The 13,605-nt window shown below is 57.0% G+C and overlaps 1 protein-coding gene across 33 annotated transcripts in view; it reads right to left on the bottom strand.

Moving 5' to 3' along the window:
- ABLIM2 (actin binding LIM protein family member 2) overlaps positions 1-13,605 on the bottom strand; it is a 198,499-nt gene that overhangs the window by 56,198 nt on the left and 128,696 nt on the right. For 11 of the 33 annotated variants that reach the window (XM_017861050.1, XM_017861070.1, XM_017861053.1 and 8 more), the window contains 3 exons: positions 11,529-11,561; positions 8,496-8,616; positions 6,787-6,885 (listed from right to left, as the gene is read on the bottom strand). In XM_017861050.1, the coding sequence (XP_017716539.1) occupies positions 6,787-6,885; positions 8,496-8,616; positions 11,529-11,561 (253 nt within the window). The remainder of the gene's footprint in view (positions 1-6,786; positions 6,886-8,495; positions 8,617-11,528; positions 11,562-13,605) is intronic. The other 22 variants (XM_017861063.1, XM_017861069.1, XM_017861082.1 and 19 more) reach the window with 3 other exon arrangements.

Raw genomic sequence — 13,605 nt, 5'->3', positions numbered from 1 at the left:
TGCAGGTTCCACCTCCTGGGCTCAAGCCGTCCTCCCGCCTTGGCCTCCCAAGTCACTGGGACCACAGGTGTGTGCCACCGCGCCTGGCTAATTTTTTTAATTTTGTAAAGATGGGGTTTTGCCATGTTGCCCAGGCTGGTCTTGAATTCCTGGGCTCAAGCAATCTGCCCACCTCTACCTCCCAAGGTGCTGGGATTACAAGCATGAGCCACCGTGCCCTGGCCACATTCTTAAATACAACTCGTTTTTGGCAGATTAAATGGAAAGCATCCTCTGACCCTGCTTCAATTGCTGAGATCACCTGGAACTATAATTCTGTTTTGTGAACAAGGTTGGATTATCAAGCCACGCATCCAGAGGGCTGAGGTGACCTGCGCGATGCCCCTCCCCCCACACCTGTTTGGGGAATGAGTTGACAGACAGATGCAGGGTATTGAATGCTTGTGATGAGAAGGTGTACGCTCACTGCAGAAGACACTCCAAGGCCCCGTTCCTCCCACCCACCAGCCCCAGGAAACCTCCTCAGCACTAGGCAACTGGCTGCAAGGGGAAAGGCGCTCTTGACCTGAGAACGTTCCCTCAAGCTGCACAGCCTTTCAGAGCAGCAGGACCCTGCGGTGACACAGAAATGAAACAGAAACGGAACTTCTGCAGTGGGTGAGTGGTGTACTGGGCCTGGAGGTGGACTGGCCAGGAACCCCGCGGTGGACTCATGAAGAGGGATCGACAGACGCTGACTCAGAGGGGGCTCTTGCCTGGTGGTGGGCTGTGTGCAGCGGGAGGTCACCTAGGAGCAGGGTGGCCCCAGCTAGGCTGACGCCATAGAAGGGACTGCAGACTCTAACTTTGAGCATTTTCTCATGCTGGGCATGGGTGCTGATTTTGCCTGTCAATGCTGATGGAGCATCAGATAACTGCTCTTCCCTTAGCGACCTCCCTCCAGAACAGCATGGAAACTTCTAGAGCCTCAGTTGGCTCTACAGGTGCCCTTCCTGGCCGTGGTACCCTTGCTGGCCGGGTCATGCTCGTCAGGTTTCTCCATGGTGGACTCCTGCACCTCCCAGTGGCAGCAGGGGCCCCACAGCAGGGAGACTGGACTCAACATGCCAGGAAAGGACATCGCGGGTCACTCCTACCGACTACGGCTGTGCTAGACCCATCCCCAGTAGCAGCAAAACAGGGCGGGTTTAAAAAACTGCACCCATAAGAACTGAACAGAGGAAGATGGTTCGCTTCTGGCACCATCTCTAAGCTGCATGTGCTCTTGGCACAGTCCGTGGACCTGGCAGGCCAGGAATGGCTCATTTCTTCCCATCTGGAATCACGGCTCCTGATCTGTCTCGGCCCCCACTCAGTGGGCTGAGGATCTAACACATCACAGGGTACCTGTCCCTCCCCAGTTCCCAGCCACAGGGCAGCATCCCCTGAAGTTTCAAACCAGAGTCTGTGGACACATGTGCATGTCTATTTGAGGAGGGTCTGGAGACTCATCAGCTTTCATCAGATGTTTGGAGGGGCTTGAGGCTGCAGGGAAGCTGGGGACACAGCCATGGTGGCCCACCTCACTTCTGCCCCCCGGGGCCCTCTAACACCAGCCCGAGTCCTGCTGCCTCGGTCCCTCCCTCCCAGCACCCCACCCCTTGATGAGTGTCCTCTCCAGGGCTTCCCACCTGTCCAGACCCTTCCTGGGTCCAGGTTCAGGCTCTGCCTCCTCTGCTCAGCCTTCTGGAAGGACTCGGTCTACGAGGACCTCTCCCTCCTCTGCACTCATGCCTGCCTGCTGCCTGTGAGGCTTCGTTGGAACAAAATGCATTGCCAGCTTCCACCTGGAGCACTGTGCTGCCAGGCTCACATCCTAGGGGGCTTCTGATATGCTCCAGAGGGGGTGTGTCAGCATCCTTTAACCTGGGATGGTCCCTGTTAGGAGAGGAGCAGCCCCAGCCCTTTTGAAAAGTCTTCCTTCTCCTCCTCCTCCTCCTCTACTTTTCCTTTTCCTCCTCCTCCTCCTCTTTCTTCTCCACTTTTCCTCTTCCTCCTCTTCCTCTCCTCTTCCAGCTTTTTAAAAATTTCAGTAAATGTTTCATTTGGAAGAGCTTCAGGTAGTCCAGGGGGCTCCCGTACCCTCCCAGATCAGCATCCCTGCTGTCCCCTCTCCCATCACTAGGGCATGCCCAAAGATTGGTGCCACTTGCATGCCACATAGGATTCGGGTTTCCCTGGGTGTCACCTGATGTTCATCTGCTCCAGGATCCCACCCAGGAAACATGTTTTGTTGGCATGTCTCCCGAGGCTCCTCTCGGCTGCGACCTTTTGCAGACGTTCCTTGTGTTTGAGGACCCTGGCAGTTTTGAGGAGGGCTGCTGAGAGATTTTGCCTGATGTTTTCTCATGGAGATACTGGGCTTACGGGGTTGGGAAGGAAGCCCATGAGGTGAAGTGTCCTCACCACGTCCTATCAAGGGCACCTGCTGTCAGCAAAGTGGATCACTGACCGTGGCGGCCTTGCTGACCGGGTCATGCTCGTAGGATTCTCCATGGTGGACTTGCTCCTTCTCTCCCCTCCCACATGGCGCTCTCGGGAAGGAGCCACTCTGTGCAGCCCACGCTTGTCCACACGTCAGGAGTGGGAGTTCCAACCCCCTCCTGGCGGACAAGGCATCTGCTCACGTTATTTGGAATTCCTCTGTGTGGGAGATCTCGCTTTCTCTCCATTTATTTGTTTACTCAACATTTATGTAGATCCGTGTGGACTGACCACTCTTGCTATTATACTGTAGTTTACAATCCAATGCCACATCCTTCATCTTGGTGCTCCCAGTGGCCCAGCATGTCCCTGGTGCTGGCTCAGCGGGTTCCTGTGGAGCCTCCTCCAGGTGACGCCGCAGAGAGGCCAGTTGGCAGCCACGGGCAGGCTGGGTAAGATGACGCCCATGCTGCAATGCACAGCCACATCCTGGGTCCTCAACCACAATCACCCTGAGGACAATGCTTCAGGGATGAGGCCCTTTTGCAGCTGAGGGAATGGCCGCTCAGCACGATGAAGAGGCGCTGCCGGGGTCTGGGCAGTGGAGGGTGTGGGCCAGACCTGAGGCTCCATCCCAGGGCCCCTCCCTCCTTCCTTCTCAGGCCAGGGGTTCAGAGTGGGCCCACTGCTAGCGCATGGAGGCTGCCTGGCCAGCGGCCTCAGCAGCACCAACTTCCCTCCCAGCCTGCACCTGCCTGTCCCTGCTGCCAGCTCCCCCACAGGGGACCTGCCAGGGACTGAAATTCACACAAAAATGCCCACGGCTGTGGCCAGCACCTCTCCGGAAGCTGGGTCTTGGTGGGAAGCCGTGCCAGGGGTGGGGCCCTGCCAGCATTCGGTGGGGGTGGGGCCAGGCCTTGCCTAGGGGAGCCGCCCCCCTACAGTGCTGTCCTGAGGGAAATGTCCACTGAGAGGGGCCAGAGACGCCAGAGGAGCCCGTGGAGCAAACAGGAAGGGCTTTCCCAGAGGGCAGGCGACACTGCCTGGTGTCCAGCTGGCTCCCGGGGGCTGCCACCAGGAGCTCCTAGGCTGGGACACACTGGAGCCCATGGCTGCAGAGGAGGACAGGTGCCTTTGTGTGGCCTCCGAGGTCGACCCAGGACCTGAGGGTGAACACACTTGTGAACGGAGCCCCGGGTGGAAGCCTGACCTTGGGCTCTGCCAGAAGGAGCTTTGAGGGCCACTCTGGGTTTTGGCCAGTGGCTTTTTTCTGAGCCTCAGTTCCCTCAGGAGTACATTCTGGAAAGAGGGTGGGTGTTCCCAAGGTCACGGACAGCCAGGGGAGTTGAGTAGGGGCAGAGCATGGGGGTGCCAGGCTCCTCCACACTGGACACCAGAGGGGAGGTCAGGCGGCTTTGTGTGATTTTTCTTTTTTCTTTTTTTTTTTTTGAGATGTACTCTCACTCTGTTGCCCAGGCTGGAGTGCAGTGGCTCAGTCTCAGCTCACTGCAACCTCCGCCTCCTGGGTTCAAGCAATCCTCCCGCCTCAGACTCCCTAATAGCTGGGACTACAGGTGTGCCACCATGCCTGGCTATTTTTTTTTTTTTTTCTAGTAGAGATGTGGTTTCACCATATTTGCCAGGCTGGTCTCAAACTCCTGACCTCAGGTGATCCACCCACCTTGGCCTTCCAAAGTGCTGGGATTACAGGTGTGAGCCACCACACCTGGCCTCGTGTGATTTCTGAATGAAGGGCACTGGCAGGCAATGTGGCCAGGGGAACCAAGGCAGAGATGGGCATCAAAGAGGCAAAAACCTGGCCCCACCCAGGGGAGGTCTCAAAGGGATGGTGCCTCTTGGCCCCAGGAGATGCCCTTGGAGGGGCTGTGGCATAGATGGCTTTGGAGCTACATTGTGATGGCGGGGTGGGTAGGTGGGCAGCCTCCAAACTCTCTTCTGCTACAAGGCGTGGAAGGAAGGGGAGGGGGCTGCCAGTCCTTGGCTTCTCTCCTTAGCTGTCTGGGGAGCTGAGGAGGGGGCTGCTCCCCAGGGGGCCTGTCCTGGGCCTTCCTCACCCTGAAGTGTAAGAATTAGACAGTGGACACTCAGGACGGGGCAGGTGGGGGAGGATTACCAGGGCTGGCTCTGGCTCTAGGTCCCAGAGAGGCTGCTCACATGGGCTGCCTGGGAAGTGGGGTGAGCCTGCCCTCGGCTCTGGCCATGCCCCCCTCAGGGACCCACAGTTGGGACAGCCACACCAGAAGGAGGGCTGAAGGTAGGAGGAGAGCCAGGTGTCCAGGGCCTCCTGGCACAGAGCAACAGGAGCAGCGGTATCTCCTGGGGTGACCTGCTATATGACTCACCCAAATGGTTGGATTCACTCTGGGTTTTGGGAGTCCCCCTTGACACACGACTGCCGTGGACCACACACAACAAAGCCCTGCTGGCCATGCTCCTGCTCTGGGGAGGCGCCCTTTCTGGCTTTGTTTCTTTTGTTTGTTGGTTGTTGTCTGAGACAGGGTCTTGCTCTGTTGCCCAGGCTGGTGTGCAGTGGCACGATCATAGCTCACTGTGGCTTCACACTCCTGGGCTGAAGCGATCCTCCCGCCTCAGCCCCCCAAGGAGTTGGGATTACAGGCATGCACCACCACGCCCGGCTTTTTTTTTTTTTTTTCAGACAAGGGGTCTCACTAGGTTTCCCAGGCTGGTCTTAAACTCCTGGCCTCAAGTGATTCTCCTGCTCTGGCCTCTCAAAGCAGTGGGATTACAGGTATGAGCCATTGCACCCGGCTGAGGACTTTGCTTCTCAAAGGAGCCAGATCATCCCAAAGCTGTAGGGACAGGTCCCCAGAAAAGTGAGGATGGCCATGTCCATCAATGGCCAGGAACTCTCTTCTCAGTAGGCCATGGGGCCTGCCCAGAGTAATGATGATGAGGTACACAGAGAGGTGTGCAGGTCCGAATGAACCCCGTTTGGTGACCATCCAATGATGGAGGTTCCAGCTGTCTGTCCTACCTTCTCACTCTCTGTGGCCTGGGAGGTTTTTCCAGAGACATTCCCCCTCAGCAGCTGCTCAGGATGAGGAATTAATGCATTGCTTGGGGAATTGGTGAGAACATCGTCGCTGCCTCCTCTAATGCTCTGAGTGTCTTTCTGTGGTGCGCTGGTCAGCTGGGGCAGTGTAACAAAATACCACAGCCCGCGTGGCTTCAACAATAGGCATATTTCCCCTCACAGCGCTGCAGGATGGACATCTCTGAGCTGGGTCTGGCAGGGCGTGGCTTCTCCTGAGACTGTTTTTCCTGGCTTGCAGACAGCACTGTGTCTGCAGTGGTCTTTTATTTTCAGTGTGCGTGTCTGCAGTGGTTTTTACCTGAGTGTGCGTGTCTGCAGATGGCCCTTTTTACCTGAGTGTGAAGTGTCTTGCAGTGGCCTTTTAGCCTGAGTGTGCGTGTCTGCAGTGGCCTTTTACCTGAGTGTGCGTGTCTGCAGTGGCCTTTTACCTGAGTGTGCGTGTCTGCAGTGGCCTTTTACCTGAGTGTGCGTGTCTGCAGTGGCCTTTTACCTGAGCGTATGCGGAGAGGGAGTGAGCTCTGGCGTCTCTTCTCTTCTTATAAAGACATCAGTGCTGTGGGATCTGGTCCACCCTGAGGACCTCATTTAACTGATCACTTCTTTAAAGGGCCCCTGTACAGATATAGTCACGTCAGGGATTAGGGCTCCAACCTACGAGTGTGGGGGATGCATTTTTTAGTCCACAGCATACAGGAAAACATGAGCGTGGCCGTTTCCCTGCAGGACCTGCATGTGGGTGCCCGTGCAGGGATGTGGATGGCTCATCCACTCCTGGAAGAGCCGAGAGTTGAAGCCACACTGGGTGTGAACCCTGCCCTGGGCCCCAGGAGCCTGGGGCTATGGAAGAGTCAGGGCCCTCTGTACAGCACAGCTTCCGCTCCTGAACACAAACCCTGAGAGCACCTGTGCCCCCGGCTGATGCATGAAATCAGAGGTGGTGACTTGGGTGAGGGTTCTGAAGACAAAGCCTGTGGGTGGGTGTGCAGGAACCCTGGTCCCCTCTTCCTGGAGCTTTCCAAGCCCTCTCTCCCTTCTGTTCCTTTATGTAACATGTACCTAAGTTTTCCTTCCAGGAACATTTGCACACGGACACACAGAGCCAGACGCACAAGACACACACAGTGAGGGGCACAGGGCATGAAACAGGGGCTCCGGTGAAGCCATGCGGCGGACATGGACAGCGAGCACATAGACGCCAGGCGTGGACACCCGTGAGCACCCACAGCCCACAGCACTGCGCGCCTTACCTCGGAAGTAGGGGATGTAATGATGTCTGAACACGGATGTAGGGCTTGGGTGTTGGGACAGGGAGAGGCAGCTACTGGTACCCACACTCACAGTACCAGCTACGGGGTAACAGAGAGCAAGTCAGAGTCAACCTGGGCTGGCTGGTGCAAAGCCACACATATTCCTCATCCCCACCCTGCTAGGAACACTGTTGCTTCCTCTCTCGAGGAATGCACACCTTTTTGCACCTGAAGGGGGTCACCAAACACGTTTTAGACCACTCTCCTCCAGGTACGGAGCAAGGAAACCGGGCCGCAGAGGCCCAGGCTGCTGCATAGGAGCCTTGGGCCAGGGTTCCCCGGGGGGGTTGGGTCCCCAGCCAGGCCTGTCGCTTAGCACTGGGGGTCTCCTGGAGATCAAGGACTCAGCTGGAGAGCAGTTCAGGGAGTGGTCTGCCACCAGATATCCTCACCGGACTTGCCCGGCAAGATGCAAGCTTGGCTCTCGGGTTAGCCCGGGCCAAGTGCAGTCAACAAGCCCAGGCTGTCCTTGTGCTATGGCAGTTGAGCCAGCAAAGGGCCCTTAGGACGAGGAGCTCAATAAAGTTCATTGCCTTTAACTCACCTGCTCGCTCACTCACACATTTCTTCACTCACTCATTCACTCAGTCATTCATTCACTCACTCCCTTGCTTGCTCACTTACTCATTCAATCACTCATTCACTCACTCACTCATTCCCTTATTTGCTCACTCAATCACTCACTCACTCACTCACTCATTCACTTGTTCACTTATTCATTCACTCACTAATTCACTCATTCATGTACTCACTCACTCACTCACTCACTCACTCATGCACTCACTCCTTTACCCACTTTCTCAACATTTATTGAGCAGAATGTACCAGGCGCATTGCAAGGAGTCAATGGAAATAACTTTGCAAATGAATGAGTTTTGATTTTTCCACAAAGGCTGCAAAAATAAGAGCCATAGTCCATGGATGTATAAATGGAGCCATGCAGCAGCTGGCCAGGAAGGAAGCAGCTTGGAAAAATCCCTCAAAAGGCAGTGTCTGTGTGGAGCGTCCCTGTTGTGGCTTTGACACGCTCAGGGGGTTGAGGAGTTTCACAGCTACAGGGATTGATACACAGCCGGGCGCCAGGCAGGGGATGAGGTGACACATGTGGAGAGGACCTGCCTCGGGGCTCTCTCCTGACTGGCGGGGGGCCTCTCGCCCATTCTCCCATGAGGACAGCTGTCACTGGGTGACCAACCTAGCCACAGGTGAAATGTTAATGGGCTTAATTTTTCCATCACTGACTTTGTTTTCCCAGCTCAAGTCTTCTGAGACCCACACGAGTTTGCAGCCGGCCGACATCTGCTCTCCTAACACATGTGCTGTCTTATCGTCCTGACATCTCTTGCCACCAAATCATTAGCTGGAATCGAAGTGCTCAGTGTGTGCTCCCCAGGATGTGTGCTCCACAGAGGGCTCCACTAACCCACAGGGCAGCCTCTGCAGCTCACCTCGCCCCAAGGTACGAGGAGGTCCTTTTCTTTATGCCACTAAATGAACAGGTTCTCAGCCACCCACCTGCTGACAATCCCACCCATTTCCATCATGTCTCCAGTTGCATAAGAAAAAGGCCACTTATAAAAGGAAAAAAAAAACAAAACAAGGAGAAGGACAGCATCCTGGGGGCTCAGAGGAACCAGGGGGCCAAGTACCTGGACGGCTGTAGTGCTGTGGTGACCGTGAAGTTGGGGTGTAGCGCCCGAGGCTGACCGACCCAGTGGAGCTTGGGCTGGAGGTCCGGCACTGCTTGTAGGACCGGTCATCCTGATCCCCCTGGAGGGAAGATGCAGCTTGTGAACATCCAAGCTGGGAGCACTGCCCACCCCTTGTCCACCCATCTCCCCACACCATTTGGTGTTCGCCCTCCTGACCCAGTGGATGACTCAACATGGCCCCATGTGGGAATCGCCTGCACCTGTCAGGGCAGGTCTGAAGAGCCAAGTGGGGCTGGTGCGGTGCAGACACAGTCCCCGCTGTGCCTGCTGGATCCTTGCCACAGGGTATGGTACAGGGACCCACTGGTGAGGATCCCCTATCTTCCCCTGCTGCAGGTCGGGGCTCCAGCTTCATCCTCCAGGTCTCCTCCTGCCTGACCCTTGCCAGCACCCAGCTCTTAGAACACAGTGTGAGAACCACAGAGACTCCCCCAGTCCTGATGGGGGCTTCTCACGTGTGAACTGGGGGCTCTAACGGCCCTGGAGGCACATTTGGAGATAGAAAGGTACTCTACCCCAGGCTGGGAAGCCCAGTTGAGTCAAACCCACAAGCAATGACATGGCAGACTTCATCCAAGCAGGAGCAGCTATTTGCAGCAGGCAGAGTGGGAGGCAGGTGGCGTGGGGTGGCGTGGCACCATGGCAGGGGGGAGAGCAGGCTGCTTGGCCCACCACAACTTGGCATGCTGGCCTGGGTCATTACATGGCCCAGCCTAGTGTCCTGGTGCAAGGTAGATGCTGCTGTTTTGCCCTCAAGGCCAGCACTGTGATGAGCAAAGGAATTCCTGGTCTGGGCCCTGGCTCCCCTGGCCTGTCGGAGCATATCTCCCACCCCAAGGTGTGCGGTCCCTAACACCTGCCTAGTGCGCCACCTCCATGTGCTCAGGCCAGCCCTCATGCTAGGTTCCTACCTGGGCTTTGCCCTGCACCCTTTGGCGACTGTCTAACCCCAGCCACGGGCATACTCTCTCAGGCCGGCTAGTGCCCTGTCTCTACCCTGGGTGGCATACTCTCTCAGGCCGGCTAGTGCCCTGTCTCTACCCTGGGTGTCCTCTGCACAGCCCTGTCCACCTTACAGGTGTCCTGGCTCCTTGTTCAGCCTGGACTCAGGGCTTGCCAGCTACATGCAGGTTCAGCAGCTAGGTGCAAGTGGCCCATTGTGTGTTTGGCCGTCACATCCCTGGATCCAACGGTTTGATGCCCAGCTGCTGCTGGCCGTGTTCTTCCAGCAGAACAGCACCACCAAGGCCCACACTTGCCCTGTTCCTCTACCATCCCCCAGTGCTGTGTCTATGGGGACAGGTTAAGGAGTCAAGCAGAGAAGCCAGGCAGGGGGCTCTGCAGAAGATTCCAGTTCTCCAAAGCTGTCAGGAGCTGAGGAGGAACTCAGCCTCAGACCACTCCTAAGGGCTGGATTGGGAATCCTGGCTGTGGGCAGGGAAGGCAGGAAGCAGGCAAGTCCCGATGAGGGTGGCCGAGGTCCTGTGACCACAGTGACTACCTCTGGACCAGAAGCCTGCAGGCTGTGCATGGCTGTGCAGCCTCCCACTGAGCAAGTGTGCGTGCTTTTGTGCCCCACTCTGGGGTACAGCCCGAGACAGGGACCTTTGCAGGGAGACCAGGCTCTTCCCAGGAGTGTGCTCTGTGTCAGGCAGACCCTTCACCTCATCTGGAAGGGGAGCTGACATCCCTCCCTCAGGGGTTCCCTGTGCAGGTAAATGAGATGAAACGATGCCCACCCCCGGCCTGGGGCATCAAAAGTCACCGGTACATAGAAATCACTGCCCTAGGGATATAGCACCCAGGTACCACAGCTATCACAGCTCCCATGGGGCAGGCTGTCTGGGGCAGGAGGCTGGAGAGCCCAGTGGGTGAGCACAGGCTCTGAGCCACCTGCTGGGCTGAAATCCTCCTGCACCTCATAGTGCGTGACCCTAGAAAGGTTATGTGACTTCCCTGTGCCTCAGTTTCTCTGCGGTAAACTGGGGAAAATCACAGAACTTGCCTCTGGCAGTCGTGGTGGGGGATGAATAAATATAATTTTTTTTTTTTTTTTTGAGATGGAGTGTTGCTCTGTCACCCAGGCTGGAATGTAGTGTTGTGATCTCATCTCACTGCAACCTCTGTCTCCTGGGTTCAAGCAATTCTCCTGGCTCAGCCTCCTAAGTAGCTGGGATTATAGGCACGTGTCACCACACCTGAGTAATTTTTGTATTTTTAGTGGAGATGGGGTTTCACTATGTTTTGGCCAGGCTGGTCTCGAACTCCTGACCTCAGGTGATCTGCTCACCTTGGCCTCCCAAAGTGCTGGGATTACAGGTGTGAGCCACCGTGCCCAGCCTATAAAATGTTTACAACGGCACCAAGCACAGGGGAAGAGCTCAGGGCACGGCAGCTGCCTGGGCTCTCTGTTCCTGGCTACCATGACATGTTTCTGCTGCGGCCACCTGTGTGGCCACACAGACTGCAGTCTGATTGGCAGCTGTCTATGTCACTGATTCATTTTGAGAAACAGAAAAAAAAAAAAAAAAAAAAAAGCTAGACCACTAACAGTAAAAGCTCTTTTGTAGAGAGACATGTCCAGTGTTTCTCCACGAGGACTGGGTGCTTCCCATACATCCCACGTGGAGGGGCAGGAGGCAGAAAGTGCTCCCAGGCTCAGCCAGGCTCCTGAATTTTCCCCTAAAGAAAGCCACAGCCCAGACCACGATCTGCTTAGGGGAGACCCGCGTCCCAGGTAGCCACATCCGCAGGGCTGGCAGACACACGGGGGAGGCATGCAGGTGCGGTGTGATCATAAAAATAACCAGCAGCCAGGAGGATGCCCCACGTCACAAGGGCCGTGGCCCGGGGCCCCATGGTGAGGAGCCACCAAGGAGGCCCTTCCCGGGGGTCCAGCTGGGCAGTTATGTTTATAACCTGGGCGGCAGCGCCACGGCAAGCGGGGGCAGGTGAGAGGGTGGTGGTTACCTCGGTCGGCGTTGGCGAGAGCAACTGAGGGGACTGTGGACACAACACACAAAGTGGCCGTTAGTGCTGGCGCCAGGCAGAGAGGGAGAAGGCAGTTCCGTGACTGGCAGGCAACACAGGCGCAAACACCCACACAGAGCCCTGATCCTCCAGACAGGAAAAAATCTCCACCCCAAGAGACACAAGACAGGGCTCCAGAACCTTCTCTTTGGAGAAACATGGTGAATTCTTCCCAGAGAAAGAAGCCCCCGGGGAAGCTGATTTCGTGCCAATGAGCCCAGAGCTTGTCTCCACCTGGCCACCCCCGTGTCCCACTGTTCTCCACGGAGACGTATTTTCCCAAAAGGAAGACCCTGGCTCAGGGCACGGGCAGCAACATCCTGAGGGCCCATCACCTCGGTTTTCTCTGGACAAGAGAGAAAAGGTGCGCAGCAGAGGCAGAGGGCGATCAGGAGCCTTTGGGTTGGAGCCAGCTCTGCCGTGGGGGCCCTGGGGACCTAGACAGTAGGCCGACCCGTCTCCCCAGGCTGTCACCCCATCCACCACCACCTGCACGTATGTTCAGTGAGGGGCCCAGAAAGAGCACAGCCCTTGTGAGGTGAGCAAGCAGTGGGAAAGAGAATACCGTTCCCTCGGCAGAGCGGGGAGGCACTCTGTTCACAGGAACCATGGTTATTACAGAGCAATAACTCGGCGGCCTCTGGGAGGCTGCCACAGGCCCTGTGCCATGGGAGGTGGGAAGCTGAAGGCTATGGGTGAAATGATGGAATCGAGGGAGAACCCTCAGGCTGCTCCTGGCCATCGGCATAGAGGAAGCTCTGTATGGACACACCTGACCCAGGCACCCGGCCCTGCCCACCTGCCGAGGCAGGCCCCATGGGGTGGCACTTTATGGCTGAGAGCAGAAGCTCACACACAGGTGCCAGGGTTTAGCAGAGCGGGGAGGCCAACCCAGGTCTCCCCAGAGGGAGAGGGTGACTCCCAAGTCACAGCCCCTCCCTTCCTGCCCCTTCTCTGCTCTCTGGGGACAGGTCCTGGGGTCAGGATCATCCATGGTTCACACATGTCCTGCCATTTGAGGGACACAGCCCCAGAGAGGCTGAAAGAAACCTCAGTGACAACAGCTAAGGGCCCACGTCCACTTGGGCCTGGAAGCTGTGTCCTGGTCACACCATGAGACCCCTGGGAGCAGGACAGGGAGTGATACCAGCCCACTCCCACACACACCACCTCTGCATATGGGCCTTCATGGCCACAGGGCCCTCCTGCAGGGACACATGCACTCAAACCAGGAAGGGGTGTGCCTGATGCCCCAAGGCTGTCAGGAGGTGGAGGAGGAGCACGAGACCAGTCCTCTAGGCTTGAATCGCATGCCCCAGAGAGAGCGCCAGGATGTGCTGGGAAAACAGCCAGCACATCCTGTGGTCTTTGCAGGGAAGAAGGGACTGGATTTGGGTCTCAACCCTATGGCCAAGTTGCGAGTCCTCACGGACTGTCTTCCAGTGCCTGGTCCAGGTGCAGACCAGATGTTGGACCATAAAGCCCACACCCAGCCTGGGCAGGGTAGGTGGGTACAGGTGGGTGCAGTGGGTGGGTGCAGGTGAGTGCAGGTAGGTGGGTGTAGGTGGGCACAGGTAGGTGGGTGGTACGTGGTGGTAGGTGGGTGGAGGTGTGTGGGTGAGTGGTGAGTGGTAGGTGGGTACAGGAAGGTGCGTGGTAGGTGGTGGCAGGTGGGTGGAGGTGTGTGGGTGGGTGGTGAGTGGTAGATGGGTACAGGAAGGTGGGTGGTAGGTGGGTGTAGGTGTGTGGTAGGTGGGTGGTAGATGGTGGTAGGTGGGTATAGGTGGGCACAGGTAGGTGGGTGGTAGGTGGTGGTAGATGAGTGCAGGTGGGTGGGTGGTGAGTGGTAGGTGGGTACAGGTAGGTGGGTGGTAGGTGGTGGTAGGTGGGTGTAGGTGTGTGGTAGGTGGGTGGCAGGTGGTGGTAGGTGGGTGCAAGTGGGTGGGAGGGTGGTAGGTGGGTGGTGGGTGGGTGCAGGTGGGTACAGGTAGATAGGTGCATGTAGGTGGGTAGGTGG

The sequence above is a fragment of the Rhinopithecus bieti genome, unplaced genomic scaffold, assembly GCF_001698545.2.
Source record: "Rhinopithecus bieti isolate Rb0 unplaced genomic scaffold, ASM169854v2 scaffold_60008, whole genome shotgun sequence".
In the NCBI taxonomy this organism is placed as follows: domain Eukaryota; kingdom Metazoa; phylum Chordata; class Mammalia; order Primates; family Cercopithecidae; genus Rhinopithecus; species Rhinopithecus bieti.
This window is presented reverse-complemented; position numbering and strand designations above follow the sequence as displayed.